The sequence below is a fragment of the Camelina sativa genome, chromosome 9 (genome assembly GCF_030686135.1).
Source record: "Camelina sativa cultivar CO46 ecotype springtype chromosome 9, ASM3068613v1".
Taxonomy (NCBI): Eukaryota; Viridiplantae; Streptophyta; class Magnoliopsida; order Brassicales; family Brassicaceae; genus Camelina; species Camelina sativa.
In genome coordinates, this window is record NC_141888.1 from 43,053,318 (window position 1) to 43,070,956 (window position 17,639).

The 17,639-nt window shown below is 36.5% G+C and overlaps 4 protein-coding genes and 1 long non-coding RNA gene across 5 annotated transcripts; 2 read left to right on the forward strand and 3 right to left on the reverse strand.

The window, feature by feature from the left end:
- Positions 1-1,317: 1,317 nt before the first annotated feature.
- On the reverse strand, positions 1,318-3,073 carry LOC104714766 (putative membrane-associated kinase regulator 2). Its single transcript, XM_010432222.3, has 2 exons — positions 1,707-3,073; positions 1,318-1,618 (listed from the first exon to the last, which is right to left on the reverse strand). Exons 1-2 carry the CDS (start codon positions 2,905-2,907, stop codon positions 1,560-1,562), a joined length of 1,260 nt encoding a protein of 419 aa, XP_010430524.2. The 5' UTR covers positions 2,908-3,073; the 3' UTR covers positions 1,318-1,559.
- Positions 3,074-6,860: 3,787 nt separating this feature from the next.
- LOC104720559 (uncharacterized) lies at positions 6,861-7,833 on the reverse strand. Its single transcript, XM_010438449.2, has 2 exons — positions 6,951-7,833; positions 6,861-6,877 (listed from the first exon to the last, which is right to left on the reverse strand). The coding sequence occupies exons 1-2, from the start codon at positions 7,831-7,833 to the stop codon at positions 6,861-6,863; spliced, it is 900 nt and encodes a 299-aa protein (XP_010436751.2).
- Positions 7,834-7,925: 92 nt separating this feature from the next.
- Positions 7,926-11,016, reverse strand: LOC147939423 (uncharacterized). Its single transcript, XM_087465951.1, has 3 exons — positions 9,915-11,016; positions 7,992-9,830; positions 7,926-7,942 (listed from the first exon to the last, which is right to left on the reverse strand). Exons 1-3 carry the CDS (start codon positions 11,014-11,016, stop codon positions 7,926-7,928), a joined length of 2,958 nt encoding a protein of 985 aa, XP_087322077.1.
- A 1,798-nt stretch (positions 11,017-12,814) lies between these two features.
- Positions 12,815-13,459, forward strand: LOC147939424 (F-box protein At2g35280-like). Its single transcript, XM_087465952.1, has one exon. The coding sequence runs from the start codon at positions 12,815-12,817 to the stop codon at positions 13,457-13,459; it is 645 nt and encodes a 214-aa protein (XP_087322078.1).
- A 3,106-nt stretch (positions 13,460-16,565) lies between these two features.
- On the forward strand, positions 16,566-17,167 carry LOC147939425 (uncharacterized). The gene is made up of 3 exons (XR_015565021.1): positions 16,566-16,714; positions 16,827-16,931; positions 17,028-17,167. It is a non-coding gene; the product is annotated as an uncharacterized LOC147939425 (long non-coding RNA).
- The last annotated feature ends 472 nt before the right edge of the window (positions 17,168-17,639 follow it).

The window sequence follows — 17,639 nt, forward strand, 5'->3', positions numbered from 1 at the left end:
TTGTTTGCGTTTTGATTGATCATATATAATACTGTTGTTGCTTGTGTTGTCATTGATCTCAGTATTATTACTTGCGTTTTGATTGATCTATATATAGTGTTGTTGCTTACGTTTCGATTGATCGTAATGTTGTTGCTTGCGGTTTGATTGATCAAAGTGTATTATACATTGATTGATACATGCATTTTGCAGAAATTTTCGTCTTCAGGGAATTAAGACGGCTTTGGTTTCTTCTAAGGATTGTCATAGACATCTGTGTTTTCAAAAGTTGATTGTTTGATTTTAGAATGATATGAAACCTTGATTTAAGTTAGCACACATATACACGAAGAAACACATTCACTAAACTCAGACCTACACACATAAATGCAAACACCGGAAGGTGAACATATACACTACAGGCAAACATAACTATGGTTCTCATAACAAAAGTGAAAACAAAAACTCGTCAATTCTATAATTTAAATTCGCCACAAATTCAAAGGAAAATAAGGATGCGAACAACAAAAGATAGACAAACTCAAATGTTTTTTACACATGCAAAATTTCTAAGACTAACGCAAATGTCAATTCAAGGTAAGATGCAAAAAAAAAACGTTTAACGGTTGTGGTTTAAAAAAAATAATCTTATGTTGAGATTTCTCCTCAACAAAAACCATTTTTTCCGTATTTTCATATTAATTAAAATATTTATTGTTCTACAAGCATGAAATAACAAAACACAAAAACAAAAAAAAAACATTGAATACTACACATCGGTGAAAAATAACCCATGCATTTTGTACCCGTGTGCTATTATTGTGAATTGTGCATTATTGATCTGGAGCCAAGTTTTGTTTCTATATTATATAGAATCTTGGTTACGTTTACGGGAACTTGAAATTTTAATGCATTTGTTTTCTTCCTTCTTTTGTACTTACACATACACACCATTTACAAACAAAAAGAAGAAAAAAAGAGATTTCACATTTAAAAAAAAAAAAAAAGGGAAAAAGTAAATCAGATTTTTTCACTGTTTTTGTCTCAACTTTCACCGTCTCACTTACCAATATAGCCCCACATTTACTTCTCTTTCCGTCATTCCAAATATAAAATGGGATCAACTGAAAGTTAATGACATATTTAGCATCTTTTTCCCTCTATTAAAAACTGCTTTTTATTTGCTTCATATTTTTCAATAATTTCAAATTTACAATCTTTAAGATACATTGTATATTTCAATAATCAATTTCATAACATATAACCATATACATTGTGTGAGTGTAACACAAGTTGTTGTCTCTTTAACATAAAAATGACATAAAGAAGAAGCCTACATTTTTCTTCTTAATTAACCCTTTTTATGTTCCAAAGTTTCAATAGTCATCATCAAAACTACATGACCAACATCTAAAACCCACGACACTTGGTAATGCCTACAATTCTGACGAAAATAAGCTAAACAAGACAAATATATTTACAATAACTTATCATAAGTTGTTAATGCAAGAAAATCATAAACCGTTGAGATTGATTCTCTTGATAACTAAAACCAAAAGATTACGATATTTTTTCTTGTCTCATTTCTCGTAAGAGGAAGGTTCACTCACCGATCTTGGTAACACCGACGGATCCTTATCTGAAACAAAAATATATTCATAACAAACACATAATTAATTAATCAAATTAAGAAATGTTTAAGTGAATTGTTAATGAATATTAATTACCTCTAGAGGAATTGAAAGATCTTTTGCAGTGTAAAATAGCGCTTTGGATACTATCTTGTTGTTGAAGAAGCGAGTCGTCGCGTCTTCTTGACTCAGACTGCTGAGTCGTTACACTCGCCGCTGCCATAGACGACGGTGGTGTACTCGCCGTCGAAGATGACGATCTGCTTTTTCCCAAGTGCTTCCTCACTACTTTAAGACCAGCTGGGATGTTGATGTTGATGTTGTTCCCCGTTTTACTCGTCTTCTTCGTAGCCGTCGGAGATTCCGTTTTCTCCTCCGTGGATCTCGCCGACGACGACGGAGCTGTTAGTGGACCGGAGTGCCGTAGTTTCTCGCCGTAACGACGTGAGACTCTTATGTAAAGCGGCTTCACCTTCTTTAAGTACTTTTGCATCATCATAAAGCGTTTCTCATCTGAAACGACAGATTCGTTGCCGTTTTGCTTCTTTAACGAGGAAGACGATGAGGATGAAGAAGACGACGAAGAAGATGAGTTCTTGGAGCTGTTCTCTCTTGTGAATAAAGAAACTATCGGAACGTCTTCGACTTTTAAATTAACTGTCACCGTACTACGTTTCTGTTGCGATTCCGGCGAGTGAGACGACGGCGGCGGCGGAGGAGGAGGAGGATTTTGCTTCTCGACGTTGCCTTCAGATCCGAAGTTAGCTTCCGGTTTCGCTTGGATGAGCTTCGGTTTCTTCATTCCGAGCATGAACACGCGAAGCTTAGTGGCGGATTTTAAAATCGACGCCGATAACTGCGCCGCCGGAGCTTTGACTGAACAAGTCTGCTGCTCTGAAGAAGACGGTGGTTCGACCTCTTCGAAAACATCGTCGAGGGAGTCTGGATCTGCTCGATCTTCTCCGCCGGAGCAAGACGAGAGAGTGAATTTGAACTCGCAACCGCCGTCCGTACAATCGGAAACGGAGTCTCCTTCTCTTCCTCCGTCGTCTTCTTCTTCGTCTTCTTCAGCTGGAAGAGCGAACTCAAGGTCGAAGAAGGGTCCTTCGTCGTTGTCGTTGTCGTCATCGGGTTCTTCATCCTCAGTTTCTGTGACGGAAGTGGTGACAATGGTGGTGGTTGCGGTGGAATCGGCGGCGGAGTAACGGCAAGAAGAAGAGGAAGAATCGGAGGAAGGAGGGAGGAAAGTAACACCACCACTGCTTTTCCAGTAGTTAAGGAGACTGAAAGCTTCCATTGTTGGGAAAGCCAGAATCAACTCTTTTCCCCTTAAAACGCTGCGTTTTTATGTGTTCAAAGCTTTCTTCAAAGTGTCTCTCCCTTTTTACATGACACAACAAAACAAGGGTGTACTACTACGGTGCTTGTAAGAGAAGAGTGATTACCTTTATATAAAATAATTAATTAATTAATATATTTTCTTTTTCTTTTATAGAAATAATTAAATACGGTGTTCTTTATTGCTTAGGCCATCTTTTTAGGGAGAACATGATGAGTGTTCTTAGCAAAAAAAAAAAAAAAAAAAAAATAATGAATAGTGGTTTAGAACATTTTTTTTAGTTATTGATGTAGAACTGATCTTGGCTCAGTTCTAAGCTGACGTGGCAAGGTGTAAATGGATACAAGTTTTTGCAAATAATTTTTCGTAATTGAGAATATATGGAATAAATTTGGACATTAAACTATATATTAATTAAATAAAATGTTTGTGTGCTTTAATTAAGTAATAGGTTTTTTTTATCTTTAATGTTTTTGCTGTTTCATAAAAATTTGGTATTGTATTTTGAATTTTAGTAAAAGTTTTATAAGTTTGCAATTTAAATGTTATTTTATAAGTTTTTATAATTGTAATATGTTTAAGAATGTTATATTATTAAATCTTATGATCTTAAACATGTTTTCCCAATAACCAACTTTTTAACAAAAGAAAATAACTACTGATCTTATATTATTTTCATAATATTTTTATTTTAAGAACACTTAAAATAGTTCCCCTATAAAGATGCCCTTTATGGAAGGGTATGAAGTATGAATATGAAGTAGACAAGTAGTGTCAGTGTTATGACAAAACAAAAACGGTAGTACTTAAAAACTAGGCTAATTTTAAACCTGTCAAGTTTTATTGGTCATTTAACTTAAACAAGTTCATAAGTCTATAATTATTAACTTCATGGTAAATTGGTAATGGTAGCAGTACTTATCTTTATATATTGCTTGACAAATATCTTTACTTTTCAATTCCAATTTTGTGTTTACTGTTCAGTATTCGTTATTTTGTGATAATAATACAAACTAATAACAGTATAATTTAATGACGATTTGATATAGTTGACAACAAAAAAAAACTGAAAAAGACTCAATTCCCACATACAAAAAAAAAAAACCAAGCTTTGGATGCTGTTTAAGAAAAAAAAAAAAAAATTATTATACTGACAATCAAACAAATTTTATTTTGTCATAAATTTGTAATAGTATATAGTAAATTCTCTTTGTTTTTTCCTTGATTTACAAAAGAAGCAGAGCCAAAGAGATTAAATACGGAAAAAAACGTGGCAAAGAATTGAGTTGCGTTGCTCTAGTTGCTAAAACTTGCAAGGGAGCAGGTGAGTCACGTGACTTTTAGACTGAGACAGTCAGACCAAAGGTCAGAGATCATTAAAGTGTTATATACGTACTCTTTTATTTTCTACTACTCCCTCCCATCTACATAGTACACTTCCATATTATTATAGTAGTACATAATTCTAATATTTAGTTTAAGTTTACAAGATTTGGGTTACATATTACTCTATTAAATCAATGGGAATCGACAAAATTAATGGTGTTGCCTACAAAAGTATTTTAAAACTTGAACTGATTCTGAAAGAATCTGGATAATGTTTTATACTAATGTTGTACTAGATATAGTTACACAAACGGTATGCGTAAAGTTTGTAGTTCCAAGACGTATATTATTAACATCATCATCATTTTGCCGAAAGAAATTTCAGACCGTCTGATTCAGTGGATGTAGACCCCAAAAATCGCATTATCATCCTTCTTTAATGGGCCTCATCAAGTTCCCAGAATAATGGGCCCATACATATGTACGTGATTTCGTATGATCCATTTCTTTTCATACAATCATACTAGTTTTTTTTTTTTTTTTCTCTCTTCCATATAGTAAGTACCATTTAATCCAACTAGGTGCCGGCCCACGCGACGCGTGGGTTGTGGTGTAGTGTTATTTTTCCTGATTATGTAATATATAGTTTTGAGATAAGGGAATGATGGAGTGGAGTATGAAGTTTAAATTTAAGTAATATAATTTCATATGTAGATATATTTTATAAATGTGACTATACGTTTAGCTTACTACACTATTATATAATATTATAAATGTGACTCCTCTTGTGCATATTAAGTTTAGCATTATGTGGGATGAATGAATGTTGAATTTTAGGATTAGAGTTATATTTATGTTTAATGGGGTTTTAATGCTTTTTGAAGTGAGATTATTTTTATTTAATTACTATATTTGTCTTGTGTTATTAGAAAGGTATTTGAAGAGTTATCTTCGAATTTTTTATTGACATATTGTTTTTTTGTAATTTTAAGCCCAACATGTAGACACAATATTTTGAATACAAAATATTTCTTTTGATGTGTCTTTTAAATTTTTTTTCGTTATATTATTTTATGTACTTCAGTTTGATGGATTTCATAGTAATTAGTTCAGTCACCTTGATGGAAATATTTAATTTGTAAAACATTTTATTTTTATTAATCATCTGATTTTCTTTAAATATTAAATAAGTATGTTTTCGTTCCTACAAATAGGACAACATATATTCTGGTTTAACCATGAAGTTAAGCAATGGAAATGAAACTTGTGATTGCAAGGCAAAATATTGATATTCCTTTCGCCTCTTAGGTTGTCTAGGCATATTATGCAGTCCTCTGTCTCATCAGTGGATGCTTGTGTTTGTGTCCTTGCTAAGTCATCTACCACCACTTCGTAATCCATTCTTGTAAAGGCATTTGTATTGGAATCTTCAATCCGCAGGATGACTTCAAAGGGTGGTGCTATTGTTTCCTCTGATAGGAATACTCCATCGACGAAATTGAGTGTTTGGTTGGTGATTGTATTTGCGGCCTTGTCGTGAAATGTGAGAAAATACTTAAGCAAGTCTTTGAGTCGTGAATTGGACTGGTCGTGGACTTCACGTGTGAAAAAAGGGAATGAGTAGTTGATATTGAACTGGTTTTGTAGTGGTCTGTTGATTTTGAGGCGGAGATGATTGATGGTACTTTGTATTGGGCGAAAGTGGTTTGAAAATCTGATATTTGCCATAGGATTCATTGTGTGGTTTTGTTGTTTCGGTTCTTTCTTGGTCTAGTTCTTTATATATATAATGTTCTCGGAGAGTACTCTTTATATTTTGCATTAATGGGTTTTTATTCTGTATTTTGTCATTTAGTAATAAGTTTCCGTTTTTTTTGGCTGGGGTTTTTACGTTGTGGTCATGTAGAGATATTATTGTACTATTTGAATTTTAGTTAAATTTGTATTTTAATGCTGCATGGTTTATGGAGATAACGTACATTGTTTTGTGTTTCGTATTTTCCTGTGTGTGGGCCTCAATTAGGCCTTCGTTTATATTTTTGTATACGGCACTTTATGTGTTTTTCCTGTTTGTCTGAGTTTTTATGGTCAACAAAGCCGGGACTTGTGTGTTTGGTCATTAATCAATTTTCGGGCTCTGTTGAAATAAGGTTGATGTTTTTTTCCTCCTGGGCCTATCCCGTGACGTTTTAATAGAGTTTCAAACAATAGGTACAGTACAGAATAACTTGAGCAAATGTTAAAGTTTCAATTTTATTGTAATCTGGGGAATTTGGTTTCTTAGCAAAGTACACAGAAAGTAAACGTGGTTTCAGTCCTATTCTGGAGACTTTGCAATTCCATGCCTTGTTTGCAGTTGTGATTTTGTTTGGTGGCCTGAAATGGGGTTCCGTTTCTTTTTTTGTTTACCTGTTACCACCAAAACTTCTTGATTTTAAATCGTGATGAATAACATATAATAAAGAGTATGCTAAAGTGTTGTTTGTTTTGGGGTTTTTAAAAAATTTAAAGAGAGGGATACAGCCTATTTCTTATTACGTACTTTTGCCTTTTGGTAGTGGCCAGGTCTTGTTTCGCATATGTGGCTAAATGTCTTCATGTCCTGCAATTAAAAATATATAAGTTTTGTAGAGGATGATATTTGTTCTGTCGGTAATATTGAAAAGAAGGCTTACTGTTTGTCCATGGTAGACCGTTGAAAATTTCTTTGTAGACTACATTACTGACTGTTGGTTTGGCATGAAGAGGCTTCATGTTGATGACCTTTAGCCCTTGGGCAGAGGTTACTCGTGAGAAGGCGACATACAGTTGCCCATGGCTAAAGACTGGATTCGGAAGATACAAAGCTACCTTTTTGAGGCTTTGACCTTGACTCTTGTTAATTGTCATGGCGTAGCATAAACGTATCGGGAATTGTCTTCTCCTTAGGGTGAATGGATAAATTGTGTCGGTGGGTGACAATATTATCCTTGGAATTATGACAGTCTTCCCAACATGAGTTCCGGTGAGTAGTTCTGCTTCAATGACGCGTTCTCCTAGCCTGGTGACAACCATTCTTGTTCCATTGCAGAGGCCTTCTTTTTGGTTAAGGTTCCGCAGAAGCATTACTGGTGCACCAACCTTTAAAGATAAGACATGATTCGGAAGACCAGAGAACTTAAGTGAATTCAGATACTCTGGGGGGTATATCCCATTCTCGTCCTCCATGTTGCTATCACCAATCGCAACAGAATCTGAGCTATAGTACTCTTTCACTTCACCTGGAATTTGGTCTAGCAAAAATTGATTTACCTCGTCTACAGCGTCATTTTTGGGAGTGAGAATTGCTCTTTCAGTTAAGTATTCTTGTTTGGTGTATGATGTTTGGAGATCCTCATAGCATTCAGCGACGATCGCAGCGATCGGATGTTTCGTATTGCGGAGTAACAACCTTTCGTCCATTAATATTTCTTGGCTTGTGAGGATTTCATTTTCACTTGTCTTTACTTCTTCCGCCACCCCGTCTCCCACATCCAGCAACCATTTTGCGAATTGTTTCTCGTCTGGGTTCAGCCGCATATTCTGCTTTAACTCATATACATGACACGAACTCCAAAGATAGGACCGATTAATTGCAGCCATGATGCTGTCTTGTCTACTCCCTTGTGGTATTACTGGTAAAATCTGCCTGAAATCACCACCTAGAACAACTGTTTTCCCTCCGAAGGGTCTCTCACTTGACATCAGGTCCCGCAGGGTTCGATCTAGGGCCTCAAATGCATGACGATGTGTCATTGGGGCTTCATCCCAGATGATTAATTCAGTTTGGATGATGAGTTCTGCCACAAATGTTCCTTTGTTTATGTTACACATAGTGTCGTCTAGTGCATTGAGAGGAATTTTGAAGCGTGAGTGAGCAGTTCTCCCCCCCGGTAGAAGTAATGCTGCTATGCCAGATGACGCGACGGGTAGCACTATTTTTTTCTCAGACCGTAATCTTGAAATGATAGTTTTGTAGAGAAATGTTTTACCTGTTCCTCCCGGGCCGTAAACAAAGAATAATTTCCCTTTCTTCTCGATAACAGACTCTATCACTGCATCATACACTTCCCTCTGCTCTTTGTTCAGGGTGGCGAAGAGACTGTTATGGTCAGCTAGCTCTTTGGGAACATTATACCGTTTTTCCTCCTGTAGCAGGCTATTTGTCAAAGCTTTTAGTAACTCTTTATCTGGAGTTGGCATGTCAGAGTAATCAGCAAGTGATTTATCACTTTGCAAAAGCAGCTTCTCGATTTCCAAAAGAGTATATTGTTCTAGCTCTGCATCACCCACCTGATAGCTTGGGAAATCAAATTTTCTCCGCAAGGTGTGAAGGATATCATCTGATAAATCATGCCAACAACGTTTCCAAAGTTCTGATGGGGAGCCGACCTCACAATAGATTAAGAGTGTGACAAACAGTCTCCTCAGCTGAGCAGCGGTTGCCCAGTTAGAGGCTTCACCCATGGCATCGCGCCATTCTAAGTCTGAATCTAATAAACCCGCTGCATAGCATGCATCTCTGTATGTCTTGTGAATAAAACCATTGACTGTTCGGATGTCTTCAAAACATGTTGGGCCTCTAACATAGTTTAGCCGAATTCGAAGGTAGTAAAGATCTCCAGAGCTTGGGTGGATGTTGTAAATCCTGCCTATACTATCCCTTTGTTTTCGTTTCGTCCATATTTTCAGGGATGTATTCCACACATAATACTTTGGGAACTCGATGTATGTAAGTTCCCGTGCTTCGCTGTCTGTCTTGTTGGTTTCCATCCATTCTGTGAACATAGTGCTCTCAATCAATGGCCTATCCATAACACTTTCCATATCCCCTGTTTCACTGAACATAACACTCTGCTTTCCTTCCAAATGTAATCTTAGCCGTTGGACAGAAGGTTTTCTGTAGTGTATGTCGTTTCCAAATATTCTCCACATAGCTTCACAGGCTGATAAATAGCGGCATTCTAGATAGTTATGTATCTCATCATATTTTTTCGATACTGTAGTTCCCTCGTTGTTGCTTGTTTCGCCATTCCTCTCCAGGTAAATTGTTGCCTTATCCACCCCTTTAGTTATGTACTTGAAAAGATATTTCACTGCTTTTGATTTAGCACAGACTTCGACGTTGATATGTGCTTTATATTTCTTCAGAATTGCCATGTTGTGGGGAACGACGTAACGATTGTCAAGCAAGGTGCTACCCTTCATAACTGTCTTAGTTGCATCTTCTCGTCGTCTGTAAACAACATACCCTGAGTCATTCACTGATGTAGAGGCGGTGTAGGATCTTGGATATTTTTTGGTGCACACTCCATTCTCCATACATGGTGATGCTGGGCGGTCATTTCCACATGGGCCATGCATCATGTGTTGTTGGACCAAGCTATAGCCTTCAGGATCTTCCTCTTTGTCTGGTATTTCAGCTGAAATCATGTTGTCCACTTCATCCGGTGTTAAACTTTTATATTCTCCCCCAAGCCATAGGAGAATGTGAGCATGAGGCAATCCGCGTTTTTGGAACTCAATAGTGTAGACAACTGAAATTGAAGATGGAGTTTTTGTTAGTTTTGCCTTTCAAGTGGTAAGAAATGAAAGATGTTAATTGTTACTGGAATATATACCTGCTGTCGGAGGGCTGAGTAAGTGGCCTTTATCAATATCGCTTAACAATTGCCCCAGTTTAAGTTTGAAGATTCTGCATTCTGCATCTGGCCTATCATTTGGTGTGTTGTTTCCGGACAACTCTAGAAATTCTGTAATCTCATCCCAATTAGGATTACATGTCATGGTGATGAAGAGATCTGGATTACCATAGGTTCTACAAATAGCCATGGCATCGTGATAATTTTCTGCCATATATCTTGGACCCCCTGTGAATGATGATGGGAGAATTACACGTTTACCTAGCTGTTTTGGATCTGTATCACCTTTGTCCACAGCATCACGTATGTTGTTGTAAATGTCAGCTCGTAATTTCTTCTGGTTGTTCCTTAGGAAGCTTAGGCGTTCTTGCTCAATTGCTGTATAAGCGTCGACTGCATACTGATGAAATAATCTCCCACTCTTGGTTAAAGTCATTCCTTCTGTAGGCCGTGTTTGGAACTGATATGCATAAAATTCCCGTAAACTAACAAATGACCTTTTAAGAAACTTCCCGTTGACATCCAAGTTTGGAATTTGATCATGATAACCAATCTCTCCATATAGAAACAACAACGGGTATTGCAAACTCATAAGTCGAGGATGCTTCTCATTGATTATCTGCAAACCATCTGAGTGTGGGTAAACAACAATATCTCGCTCGCATGTGGTAGCTGATAAATCACCGACAATGAGGCCGGCTATTTCTTCAGTAGTTGGTAACTCATATTGTCTGCCGTAGCGGCGTTGCCCAACCATTCGAATCGAAAATTCTGGGACACCACCATCATGTATGTCGCGAATTTTACGGAATGATTTAGCCAGGTGGTTATGTGTATCAACCATTTCAATCAGAGAAGCCATGATAAGGGGATCCAAGTCTTCAGAATTGGGTTTTCTGGTCATAGTATTTAATCGGTTTTGTACCTCATTGGCTGTGTCGAAAATATAAAGCTGCAAATAACGTGGGGGATCCCCTTCCTTTGGAAGCAATGATCCGATTTTGTGGTAGTTCCCGCCATGTATTCGAAATGAGAAAGGGCCAGAGGTATTTGAAATCGAAGTATCCACTTTCCCACCCATAGATGTGAAGGCCAACATTGAATTGTATACTCTTATGTTTCTTCTAAAGTGGTCTGAAGTTGATATCAAATGCTCAATCAAGGGGGGTGGGGCGGATATTGGGGGGAGCTTAACACGGCCACGCTGACAGCAAATGGTGTAGAACAAAGTTCCCGAATATCCATCTTTGACCGTACTTTCTCCACGCCATACTATTGCATGACATTTCGGACATTGGAGCAGTTCGAAAGGATTTTCGGCTGTTGCAGGGTAACAAACTGGGTCAGATTGAGGATATATTATATTTACATATATAGCGGATTGTAAAAAACAGTGCGGATGTGCAATTATTTACCAGCCTGATAATTTATCCTTGTTGGGAAAAACAGTTGGGCAAAATCAGATTAAACGAAGTTGTGAAATCGATTGAAAATCGTGAAACAATGTTGTGAGACTAAGTTGTGAAAACACGGGTGACTTCTGTAGAAGACAAACGAAGTGAAACCTCGTTTTCTAAAGGGGTAAAAGATATACTTTGCTTTGGATAGTAGGTGTTTTATGGGCCTTATTTTGAGTTTGGGCCTAAAGATTTTTAATTTACTCACAAGCTTGAAGAGAATGAGTAATTATAATTTTGGGCCATACATACCTTTTTTACTTTTACGTGATTTTGATGGAGGTTTCGTTTTGGTAGGGGTTCCTCCTGTTGCCTTGCCTGTACGGGTAATTTTTATTTGGCATTGTAATAGTCGTTATTTATTAGAAATAGTTTAAGGAAAACAAAGGTGTATGTGAACTTATAATAGGATACACAATTACTTGGTCTGGGTAACGGTTGAACGGGGCTTGCCGTGCTACTGGATGGTACATCTGCATGTTATTGTATTTAACTTTAGTAAGAAGTGGATCAGCAACAGGAGATTACACCATGTAAGAAACGCTAAACACTACAATGCAATATGTCAATACCTAGTGGGTTAATCTCGGAGACATTGCTGGTTGTACTATGAGATGATGGGAATAGGAGTTGACGGCGACTATTGAGACGTGGGTGCTGGTCTCCTATAGAGTCATCCAGGCGCTGTTTTTTCTGGGGGCTTGGAGTCTCCATCTTGATAATGTGGTAACTTATTACTTGGAATTGGAACTTTATTTATTTTTTTTTTTTAATCTCATATAGGAGTAGTAGTAACTTGGAGTTTTTTGAATTCCGTTTAAACGTTGGAGTAGTTAAAGCCATTTATTGGAGTTTGATTTCTAATAATATTATTAGAACGGGTTGTTTATTTTTTAAATTCAAGCATTGGTTTAGGCTGTGACCTATGGTGATATCTTAGCAGGGGTTTTTATTTTGGCAGGCGTTTTGTAACCCCTATTTATCGTAATTTAATGACCATAAAATACCAACAGCTATATGCCCACAATCATAATGAGAATACACACAATCTTTATTTGCACATAAAATATTTGGGGGGAAAAAAATACAATTACAAATATCCCTTCTTAAAAGCCTCAACGATCACCAAGAACACCCTATAAATATACACACATACATAAAAACATTAGGCAAAAAAAACCTTAAATATTACCAATATTATATTTGACGGCACGAAGAGGGAACCGAAGGTATTTCTTTCTTTCGTTGTTTTTTTTAAAATTTCTTTGTTATTGTTGTTGGATGGTTTACAAACGCCAATGAAATATATTGTAATTGTTTAGTTCTTAACTTTACGTAAATGTTGTTATATGGGTTAAATACCAAATTTTAAATGGTTTAAGTTTTTGTTTTTTTGCATTCATATAGATTTGATCTTGCAAAATGGCACAACCCAAAAGAATCCAACTACGGCTAGAAGATTTACCTATTGAGCTAATCAGTGAAATATTGGCAAAAGTAGGTGAGAGGTCACACCGCGATCTAGGCGCAGCAATTATGAGTGGCCCACTCCTTTACGGAGCGTCAAAATCACCAGAAGTCTTCCAAAAATTACACATACGGCCTATTTTGCGTTTACCACGCCGTGCCTATCAACTTTACCCAAACCTAATTGAAGTCTGCGCTAAACACGGTAATACAGAAGCATTGTATTTTCAAGGGCTGATTGAGTTTTTCCTTCAATCCAACCTAAAATCCGGGTTGGAAAAAATGAAGGAAGCAACACTGACATCAAACGGAGAAGCAACGTATGTGTATGCAATTATGTTGACAGTCAACGGTGAAGTTGAGGAAGCCGTCCAGCAGTTGAAAAAATTAGAGTGGCATAAAAAACCAAACCAGCTGCGCTTATATAGAAACCGTGTCATATGGAAGATAGATGGGATCGGTGTCCAACAATTAGGAAGAATGACTGCTGCAGCAAAAACAGTTCCAATAGGGAAATATTGCATGTGCGAAACAATGGAGGCAGCTTGCACCGAATGTGTTTTCTACAAAGAAATGAATTATTTAGCTTATTTTATGTAACCATCACATAATATTCAAACATGGGATTAGGATGTAATGGGCGCCTGTTATAGATTGAATTTTGTTTCTTCCCGTTGTTTACAAATAACTAATAATGTATGTGCGAGAGGAAAGAGAGGTAGAGAAGCTATTGCCAATACTCTTGCTATTATTTAATTTAAACAAATCAGTTATGGGAAATTATAATGTTTAGAAATCTTTAATTGATTTCGTAGAGTTCGTCTCTCGTTTACATTTTTTTGTGGAGCAAACTAAGGCTACTGCATCAGGCCTTTGTCGGGAATACTTGCTTTAGGGAATGAGATCGTATGGACGTCTACTGCATGCCATGGGAATCTTGTACTCTGTATTATAGTGGTAACGGGATTTAAAATTTGATGAGTGGATATATTATAGAATTATTGGATGGGTTAAACATCATCAGAATTAGAATTTCAAATTATTAAATTATTGGATTAGTATCTCATATGGTGTATGGTAAATCATATATCTATATAGAGCTTTCCAAAACTTGGTTGATCCCTTTGCCTCATAATGAATGAAACATCTCTGTGGTTGTAAAATGCAAAATTTGATTATAAACTCTACAACACTGCATTGTTTGTTGTCTTCTAGCGCAGCGTAAGTTTGGGGGTATGGTTGAAGCTGTCATTTAGTGTTTGGCTAAATACAACGTGGTGGTGTCAAGATGAATTAGGGTGGAGTATATTTAAGGTGAGAAAAAGATTTTGTCCTTTTTTTTTTGTTGATTTTAAACCGTCAGGGTGGAGTATATTTAAACGGATTTGGTGAAATAAATGTATTGTCATTATTGTCATTATTTGATTTTATGCGTTTTGATTTTTATTTTCAAATTGAGAAGTAATTGTGTAAATTTAAGATCTTCATTATTGGTGGTCCTAAAATTATTGCTTAAAAAACGGTAGGAAGTATCTCTAAGATCTATATATCTCTTCAAGACCCCCCATTTTATAGTAAGACTTAAAAGTTTTGTGTGGAAATATGACTAATGTATCTGAGCTTAGGCTAGCTTTCCATATACCAGAGGAGAAGGAATGTTTGTTCAATGATGAAGATGGTGGTCCGAAAGAGTCAATGTTTTTGGCATTGATGAATTTGAATAGGTCGAATTCTTTGAGTAGGACACTCATGTATGCCGAGATTCCAAGTTATTTTATTTGGAATAAGAAAGAGAAAAGGTTTCAGGCAAGGAAAAGAGGTTCCCAAATAGGAAGGTTAGAGGTTGTTCCTCGACACATGGGGGAATTGTATTATTTGAGAATCCTTCTAAATATTGTTAGAGGACCTACATGTGGTGAAGATTTGCGAACTTATGAAGGTATTGTTTATGGAACATACAAAGAAGCATGTTGGGCACGGGGTATAATGGAGTAATAATCCTTTGGTTTATGTTTTCATGAATGTTTTAAATTATGTATGGGAGTTCTTTATTTTCCTTCTCTATCTAATCATATAATAAAACATGGTGTTTGGTTTTCTCCCACCTGATTTGCCATTATTTGACATAATAATATGTAAAGATGCTATAACAATCCACTTTAACCACTGTAAATCAATACTTTATAACTTATTAAATCCAATAAATAACTTTGTTTTAAAATGATGATAGCTCATTCGAATCCAATAATTAATATTGGCATTAACTTTCTTTACAGTATATATTCTATTTGTATAAGTGAAATAGAAATATTAAATCGAATACAATAATTAATACTGACATTTCTATTTTTTGTTAAAAATATATTCAATCTTAAAATATATATATATTCAATCTGTATAAGTAAAATACAAATATTTATAAATTTAAGTGAAGAAGGTTTGCTACATATTTCAAATACCAAACGTCCAATTGGGGATTTGGTTTGTTTTTTGTGTTGGGCAATTTTGTGGCCCACTTATTATATAATCTTTAACTAATTTTGTGTCCCTCTTTTTCTGTAAATCCACTACGTTGGGCAATCTCATCGAACAGCTAGATGATATGAACGGGTCGTCGACTTATTTTTTCACAAAATTGGCCTTAATAGAGTGATTGGGCCTTTTCTGTAGTTTTGAAGCCCAATTAAAATTAGACTGCTCTGTTTAATCTATGAGCAATCTTATTTTTGAAGAGATGTCGACTTATGTATTTTATTATCGGATCTGTATCTTCTTCTTCGTCACTCTCTCTTCTCCTTCATTCCCCTGATTTGATTCTTCACCTTAATTACCCTAATCCCTATTTCTGACATCTATTTCTGTTAGTTCCTTCATAAGAACTCCACAGGCTAAACGGCACCACAAACCCCAACCGGAACTGCTTTGATTGCTCATCTTCGGGATCGGACTGTAGAAGGTATTGAAATTAGGGTTTCAAGGTATTGGGATTCCAGGGAAACTCGAAGAATCAAAGAGGAATTTGAGGGAGATTGAAGAAAGTGTGAAGAGCCATGGAGAGAATTGAGACCTAGATGTGGTAATTAGGGAAGAATTTAGAGGAAGTTAGTAAGAGACGCAATTGGCGGAGGAAAAATCACATTCCCTGTTTCCCTTAACAGGTTTGTTTTTTATTGTTTCTAACATTCCATATTACATTCCATATGGTCTCGTTACCGAAAGCTCTCCGATCCAACTACTCTTAACATTTAGACCATTAAAAACCAATCCAACTACGTAGCCATGTTACTCTTTCTCCTATCAACAGTATACTTATTAGAACCGTAAACTAAAGTTTGTTCAAATCTAATATCGCCTTATATAGAGTTGAAAGTGATGGTAACGAAAAGAAAAGGTGAATTTAACCTGACAAACAATTTAAATGTCCTAATTTTGTGAAATCTGTTACTGACTGAGATACCCTCTTGTACAGGGCTGGTCGTCTGCCTGGATTTGACAATTTTGTATTTGATGAGTGGAAAATGCTGCAATCATATAGAAGCTTAAAGAAACAACGACTGGAGATGAGACTCAAAATAGAAGCGGAGGTAAACAATTCTAGAAAGTGGAAATCATTAATCTTTAAATGAATTTAATTATTTGGAGTTCCCAGTTCGGGCCTTCTTGCTTTCTCTCTCTGCTGGTTCTAGTGGCGAGCCTTGACCACTGATGTCATTACAGTTTGCAGTGGCTGGTTGTTGGACTTCGGTGCAATGCTTCTCTGATGTCTCTGAGGGTTGGTCATGGTCGTCAACTTCGTTAGGACCAGTTGATGTCTGAGGCGGTGGATGCTGGACTTCACTAACAACCCGAGTCACGGTAAATGTCTCATACTTTGATTTGAAGTTGTAGCCTGAAATTTTTAATTCAAACTCGAATGTCCTCCCAGTTAACTCTGCAAGTACTTCAGGCACACCATCCTTCATTGCAGGCTATATAAATGGAGAAGAGAATGATACGTAGAGAAAATAAACATGAGAAAAGGATTAATGCGCAAGTTGTATGCATGGGGGAGAGGTTAGGCTGTTACAAACCTGTGAGTCAATCAACTCTGTAACTCCAATGTGTATCAATTGTGTGGTGGGTTCATCAAGCATAACAAATATTGTTTTGTCTTTACCGTATGTGACAGCCAGTTCAACCCGATACTTGACCACACCAATAGGCTCACCAGAACAACGTTTGCAAATTAGGGAAGATCCTGATTCCACAAGCTTTAACCCACACTTGCCACATGCAATGTATTTCCACCCTCTGTCAACCACGATCTCTACAATGTAAGCTGTGCATTTGAACTCCTTCTCCTACATTTATAATAGTATGCATGGGTCATGAAAATGAGTTTAGAGTTTGACCGGAAAAAAAAAAAAAAAAATGAAATGAGTTTAGAGATGGAAACAGTGGAATTAGATTAGGGAATAGACCTGTTCTGTTGAAGTGGATACAAATTTGCGGGCCTCTGCAATTGAAAATGTTTCAATTATTGCAGGAGTTTTACCCCCATTAACAGTTGGTGGTACCCCATCGGGAAGTGAGGAGCTATAATGATAGGAATATATTGTCAAATAAAACATGGTAAGTATTTATATATTGTTAAACAAAACATGGTAAGTATTTGAAAATATGGTAATTTTAAGTGGGGGAGATGTACCTTTTTGGGAAAACTTTGATAGCTTCATAGTTGGCGTCTCTGTAGAAACGGGTTGAGTATGTTGTGCTCAATGACAGATTGCCTGCATTATCA